Here is a 7923-nt window from a genome sequence, read left to right on the forward strand (position 1 = left end):
TAAAACATTTACTGTAATAGTTAAAATATTTTAAGGAAGAAAAATATCCATCATCTCCCAGTGCAATGACTATAACTTCCTAGTTTTTTAAAATAATATTTTATATAATTGAGATCATACTCTGTACAGAACTTCCTTATTCTGCTTCTTCACATATTGAAAAAGCATTTCTAAGTGAGCATTTCTCCATGTTATTATAAACTCTTAGTTACTCTCAGGAAGCTCTAGAGGCCTAGGAGATAAGGAGTTGTGCTGCCAACCCAAAGGCAGGTGGTTCTAATCCATCAGCTGGTCTACAGGAGAAAGATGTGCCGTCTCCTTCCATATGTTTTACAGATTCTGAAAAACCCACTGGAGAGTCAGCTGTAAGGTAGGACTACCTCAGTGGCACATAAAAACAACAACAGTTACCCTCACATTTAATCGTTGCCTGACATTAAATTGTATGGCCATATATAATGAACACATACTGAAGCGTATCATTTCAAATATCAAATCTATTCTAAATAACACTGAAGTAGATATATTTTTGTAGGCTTTAGTCTTTAAAAATATTTTTAACTCTTATTTATAAATACAAATTATTACATAAATGCAAAAATAACACCAAAGGAAAAAGGAAATTGTATCAGTTCCAAAATACAGATATTACGGGAAAAAGCATATTTCAACGTTGTTTTTATAAAGCACAAATATTCTTGTGAATGAGATCACAGGAGTCTTGGATCTGGAGACCTATTACAGAGAAGCTCTTCCCTTACACACTTCACATTCTTTTTTAAGAGTAAGTTTTATCCTTCAGTATTGTCCACTGGCAACATGCTAAAGCAAACTTAAAACAACCCAATTTTATAGGAATACAAAATAAATGTTATGTATGAAAATACATCATTGATTTATCTGTTCCAAGGGTAAGACTGAGATTATGGAGAATCGGATGAACTAAATAAATATCCATAAACATAATCTTTTGAAATATGACTTTGAGTAAAGTTTGTGCAGCTGAGTGTGTAGTATAGTAACTGAGTAGACTATATTTTTAAAGAAATAATTATAGAAACTAAAATGTTTTAAGTTCTTTATTGATGTCATAATGCTGCTGCTTAAGTGTTGAACTAATTTTTATTCCTATTGATAGTTTTTGTGAGGACACCCCCCTTCCCAATCCTTATCAATTCAACCTTAGGGCAATTTAACAGAAAAAAAAAATTTGCAAGAGACAAAAAGTCACACATGTAAATAAGTTAAAAATCTTAAAAAGTAGAAAAATAAGATTAAATAACTAAAGTTTAGTCAAATAAGAGACGGAAACAACTGAATACTTTCTTGACAGTAAGGACCTCAAAGTTTTTATTTATTTAGATTTAGTTTAGAAAAGAGGTACCATAAAGAACAAGGTTTTATTTTTGCCATTTTAATTTGTCACTGATTCAGTAAACAGAGGTTGAGTACATCCTCTGGGAATTTATGTATCACCTTTCTCTTTAGGGACGTCTTGATGCACTCTGGGCTTTGTTGCGGCGGCAGTACGACCGTGTCTCCTTGATGCGACCTCAGGAAGGAGATGAGGTTTGTAGAATGAAGAAGTGAATGAGTAACAAAAGCTGACATAGTGACTGCAGTGATGGGCTTGATCATGGTGGAGACTGTGAGGATGGTCCAGGACAGGACAGGAGTTTGAGCTGAGTTCATAAGGTTGCTATGAATTATAGTCAGTTTGGTGGCCCTGAACAATAATATCACTCTTGAGGAAAGAACTCTTTTTAATATAGTCAATTCTTATTATATAAAATGCCTAATAGATGATGATCTTTTATTGGAATGTTTCTTTAAATTGTCATTTGGCGTTAAGTCCTTTTTCAAGTAACACATACTAGTTATGGTCATTTGTACATGTGTTTTAAGAAGCCAAATCATTCCTTCAATTACTGACTTAGAGATAATATGTTCAGAGGTGTGGCCAAGTGGAAAGAAAGACTTAGTTGAAGTCTCCATTATTTACTAGTAATAAAGCCTAAGAGAGGGAAATGCCTCAGAAACTCAGTTTCCTTGGATATAAATATATATTTCCCTTTCTCCAACAGTTAACATTTTCTGATTTTATGAATCTTGTGAAACCGTTTTCAAAGTTACAAAGCATTATAGAAGTCTATGATGTTGACGTGCATGCATAACTGTGCAAATAGGCTTCCTTGATGGCAGAAATGTGTGTGTAGTTCTGGTGGCCTAGTGGATAAGGAGTTGTGCAGCCAACCCAAAGGCTAGTGGTTCAAATCCAACAGCTGCTCCAATGGAGAAAGATGTGCAGTCTCCTTCTGTGCCATAATATAGCCTCTGAAAACCCCCTGCAGGGTCAGCTATGAGTCAGTTCTGACTTGACACCAAGTAAAAACAATCATAGATCTGTCTATCTATATGTGTACATTTTTTTTCTCCCACCAAGCAAGCTTATTTAAGGTTTGTTTGGTTTTAGAAATTTGTCTAAAATAACTTTAGTAATTTCCATTAAGTATTAGCACAATTTCCTATTGAAACAATTTAAGACAAAAATATTTAAAATATTTTCTTATATATCAATTAGTGGTCAGAGATACAATACTGCTTCCAATATTTGGATTGTCTCTGAAACAACCTAATCTTTGATAAGAGAGTAAAGTTCATTATTTAGCTTAAGAAGCTTTTAGATTCATCCAAGTCTTATAGGCTATTTTTTATAGGATGAAGTAATCGATGAAATTAAAATTTATCTTGTAACTATCAAATTAAATTATTTGGTATTATAGAATGTGCCATTAGGATGTCAGATTCCGTAACGGTTACCCATGGTGGACAGTGTTTAGTGGAGCACCCAGTTTAAGACAGGTTTGGAAGCAGGAGTGGCTTCTACTTCCTAAACAACATGCCTCGGAAAACTCTATGAACTTTGAGAAATGACGATAGTTATTCAGGTATTTTGTTCATAGGGTCACTATGAGTTGTGCTTGACTCAAAGACAGTCAACACAACAACAATTTTAGGAGTTAAAAATAAAAAAAGTTTATCCTAAGATTTTATTTCTATCTCATAATATGATAACTTGATAACTTCTGAGTTCAATTGTTTTAGAAATATACGATTTGTTTTTCTCAAATATTCCTAACAGATCAACATTTTTCTAAAGGTAGAGAATGAACTGGTTTCAGATGTAGCCTCTTTTATTACCAGATCACAGTGATTAAAAGAAAGTTCATATGTTTTAAATTTATGACTCTTTGAAGTCATGTAAGATCTAAGGTTCTCTTTTTTAGAACAAATGTAACAAGTCTCTTTTTCTCATTAGTATCCTAGGGTTTATTTCACATATTTTAAAATTGTTTTTATGAAACATTCTAGTATTATCCTCCTAAGGTTAGATAATATTTCATCTGTTCAATCATTTCACCTTATTAAATACTTATTTGTGCTAGTGCTGCAGAAAACAGGTAGATATATAGACCTGCCAGAAAAAAGACCTTCAGACCATTTTCTGTATTTTTATAATTACACTCTCTCCACACTTACTCAGTTATTCAGTTCCCAAACTCAGATCATTATGTGAAAATAGGCATTATGAGAAAATGGAAGATGACCACATCAAATCACTAACTACCAAATTCCATCATTGTATAACTGCAAAACTTGTGAGAATCAGCGAAGTTAATACAGAGCGTTCAACCTCATAGTCAGTGTTGTCATCTTAACATTCTTTACTGTTTGCATAAATTCATTCTGCTAATCTTAGCAGCAGACCAGCTATAAGAACCTTTAAGTCAATATTGTCCCAAATGTTTGACCTGCCACCTGCCATATAAGTCCGGGATCTCTGGCATCAGTGGCTCCTCCTTTGTTCAAATTCCTAGCTCTTCTATGTCCCTTGGGTTCAGTGGATTTCTAGAAGATCTCCCAAAGACTCAGATCCATCAGGAGAATGACTCTCGTGAATCTAGGTATGCAGCCTGGGTTTGCAGAAACTGATGAGCTAGGATACTGTAGACTGTCATTGGCACAGCTGCATGGCACCTGTGGATGCTGCAAGCTTGTAGTGCAGACTGGTTGGCATTGCCAGGATCCTGTAGACTGTCATTGTGATGCAGCTAGATGACAGCTTTGGGTGATATGGGCTGGATGCTAATACAGGCGGCAAGTTGTACCCCAGGCCAGAGAGTGTTCCACAAGAGAAAGCACCTAGTGCTGAGGTCCCATCAGTTTATATAAGCCTCTAGTAAGGTGGGGCTTGTATCCCATCCTAATCTTCTCTCCTTATTATAATAATTACTTCAGCACAAAATAAACGGTTAATGATTGGCTAGGAAAGACATCAGAATCATAAACCTTAGACACTCAGAATTAATATAAGATGTGCATAATTAATATAAATAAAACAGTATTTCCTTTCACTTTTGTTGTAAATGTTGGACACTGAAATAGTTGGTAAGTGAGGAGTAGGTGTATTATGATTCAAAGTTAATGTTCAGCTTTTCATCACTCCTATTCATTTTCACTTAATCGTGTAATATTTGGATTTTAAGTGTATACAAATAATGGATCAAGTGCTATTACAAGATGAGTATAAGCAGTAGCCCTTGTTCCAAAGAAGCTTAATAAATGTTTAGCGATAAGATGTAGACACAAATGGTATTCATTCTGTCATGTGATCTACCTGTGTAAGAACTGAATATCACATATTGTTAAGCATACAAAGAAAGAAATGAATTGGTGAAAGCCTCTTAAAAACCGCAGGGATTATCACGCCTTTGATATTGCATAGGATTTCAGCATCTCCATGTCAAAGCAGCAGAACTGCAGAAATAAATAAAGTTAATAAAGTGATTGGTGGATTGCTAACTAGTATGGGTATGAGATTCAAATGAAAACCATAAAGATAGGTTGAAAATAGAAAATGCTTTTGTATTTGGATAATTTAATTTGTTGACTTCATTTCAAATGGTTTATTCACTCACTAATTCAACAAGCATTTATCTGTTGCCTAACATATTTTAGGCACTTTGTTATTTACCAAGAAAATTTGGTATTCTTCTTTATGTCTTAAATATTCTACATGTTCTCTACAGAGTTACGTTGTTATTTTTCATGTTTCAATAATAATTTCTTACATTATATTGATCAAACAAAATAGAAGCTTCATTTTTTAGTAATGTGGATATACTTGTGATTTATATAATTACAAAGCCTTTTAGTCTAACTCTTGGTATTAAATTATTTCAAATTCCGAGGTTTCAGATGGTAGTAATGTGATATAATTCTCATATTATGTAAGGCAGCATTTCAGTTTCATTATTCAGATATCATATTATCAGACATCAATAATTTCAACTGGCTATAGAAGGTCATAGGAAGCTCTGGTAGCCTAGTGTTAAGGATCTGCACTATAATCCGAAGGCTCTAGGTTCAAATCCACCAGTTGCTCTGTAGGAGACAGCTGGGCAGTGTCCTCCTGTGCAGTTTACTGCCTCTGAAAACTTGCTGGAAGGTCGGCCATGAGCTGGTTCCAGATGGATGGTAAGCAACTACAATGTACGTATATCATAACTAGTCTCTATTCAGGTTAGGTCTTGCTTCCAAATGAATTCTGTTCCCAAACTTACAACTTTCAGTTTTCAAAAATTTTGAATTTCAGATATTCAGATAAAAGACTAACACAGAAAACTGAACCAGAACAAACAAAATCCCCAAAATCTTTGCTATTGGGTTGACCCCAAGCCTAGTGATCTTTACAGGAGGAGGAGAATGGGCTGTGAAATATGTAAGTTTTAGGAAACATTAAAACATTAAATTCTAGGAAATGACAATACCAAATTCAGGGTGCCGGCTCCAAGGGAAATGCTTCTTCATGAATGCTGGAGTAAGGAGCCTTGTTTGCTTTGAACTTCTATTCCTCAGTCAAGTTCAGTGGCTTGGCAGGTCTTGTTTTGCATCTCTGCTTGTTCATTTGCTTGTTTAATCTCTTTCCTATTTCAGAAGAGTTTGACACTCTGCAGTAATACTTTGTCATTAACATAATCAAGATTAATCTCCAAATAAGATTATAACCATGGTTATATGAAAAACAAAACCAAAACAACCGCAAGTTTTCAGAGGCTGTAAAATTGCAAAGGAGAAAATGACTCATCTATCTTACTTAGACCAGCTGATCTATTCAAACATCCCACCTTTGGTTTGGCAACCGAACTCCTTACAAACTGTGCCACCAGAGGTTCCTAATCGTTGTTGTTGTCAGGTGCCATTGAGTCATAGACGACTCATAGCGACCCTATGAACGTAAGGCCTGAGCACTGTTCGTCCACAGAGTTTTCGGAGGCAAGCCATTTTAGAAGTGGATGCCGTAGGTATAGAAATTAGCATTGATAACACATATTTTCAGAGGACATAATTGAATCCATAGCAGAAGTTCATTGTCCATCGAAGCAGTTTATAACTTTTATTCCAACTCTACTTTTATATTCAATTTTCTGATTACATTCTAAGGAATTTTTAAATGGTATTGCATAGATTTTTATTAGAGACATTGATTCCCTCTAAAATCATTTGTCTATCTATCACAAATGATTCATTAGAAAAACATAACTTTTGGGTATTTATGACCAATCCTTTTTAAGGAACCTGTATATCAATATGCAAAGTTATTATGTTTTGCAAATATTTCTGTGTTCCTCTGCCTATAATGGAGCAGGGGAGAAGTGTATGATTTGGAATTGGAAGGGTGTGTGTTGGGTTGTATTCTATCTCCATGCCTGTTCATTCTATATGCTGAGCAAATTATGTGACAAGCTGGACTCTGTGAAGAGAAATGTGGCATCAGGATTGAAGGGAGACTCATAAATAACCTGAGTATGCAGAACACACAACATTTCTTGCTGAAAGTGAGGAGGACTTGAAGCACTTATTGAAGATCAAGGAGTACATACAGCCTTTAGTATGGATTACATTTTCAATATCAAGGAAACAAAAGATTCTTAGCACTGTACCAATAGGCAGTGTCATGAAGGATGGAAAGAAGATTGCGACTGTCAACTTCATCTTGCTTGGATCTACAATTATCACCCTTGGTATGAGCAGTCAGGAAATAAGGAGACACACTGCACTACGAAAATCCGCAGTTAAGGATCTTTCCAGATTATTGTGGAGTAGTGATGTCAGTTTGAGGACTAATGTGCATCTGATTCAAGTCTTTACAGTATTAGCTATGCATCCGAGACCTGGGCTTTGAATAAGGATGATAGAAAAAGAATTTATGCCTTTGAGCTGTGGTGTTGGAGAAGAGCACAGAATATCTTATGGGCAGCCAAGAGAACAAATAGATGAGTCTTGGAGAGGGTGCAGCCAGAGTGCTCTTTGGAGGCAAGAACGATTAGGCTTCACCTCACATACTTTGGACATACTGCTGGGAGGTGCAATTCCTTGGAGAGGAACATGATGTTGGGAAGGGTGGAGGGTCAGCAAGGGAGAGGAAGACCCTCAACCAGGTAGATTAATTGACAGTGACTGCTGCAATGGGCTCTTGTGTTTTAGGAAGTATGAAGATTGCGGAGGACAGGACTGGGTTCAGATCTTTTGTTCGTAGGGTATCTATGAGTTGTACTTGACGCGACAGCACCTAACATTAACATCCTGAAATCCTCATTTTGATGCCAATTTACAGTGGACCTATTAGATGAAGTAGAACTGCTTGATAGTGTTTCCTAGACTGTATGTGCATGTTTGAGGAAGCAGACTGCTTCTGTTTTCTCCCGTCATTTTTTATGTTCAGAATTATAGCCCTTCCAGGTATCACTAGTCAAACTAACCACTGAGTCTCTTATTTGCGTATATATTCATGTGTATGTTGTTGTTGTTGTGTGCTGTTGATTCAGAGTTAATCCTCCAGTGGGTTTTTAGGAGTAGTAG

At 35.7% G+C, this 7923-nt stretch overlaps 1 protein-coding gene across 1 annotated transcript in view; it reads left to right on the forward strand.

Moving 5' to 3' along the window:
* The window catches only part of ANTXR2 (anthrax toxin receptor 2), a 158130-nt gene extending 156540 nt beyond the window's left edge, over nucleotides 1-1590 (forward strand). Inside the window, exon 16 of the mRNA XM_006885333.1 lies at nucleotides 1489-1590. Within this exon, the coding sequence (XP_006885395.1) occupies nucleotides 1489-1590 (102 nt within the window). The remainder of the gene's footprint in view (nucleotides 1-1488) is intronic.
* The last annotated feature ends 6333 nt before the right edge of the window (nucleotides 1591-7923 follow it).

Source organism: Elephantulus edwardii, unplaced genomic scaffold (genome assembly GCF_000299155.1).
Source record: "Elephantulus edwardii isolate Elephantulus edwardi_28Jun2011 unplaced genomic scaffold, EleEdw1.0 scaffold00042, whole genome shotgun sequence".
In the NCBI taxonomy this organism is placed as follows: Eukaryota; Metazoa; Chordata; class Mammalia; order Macroscelidea; family Macroscelididae; genus Elephantulus; species Elephantulus edwardii.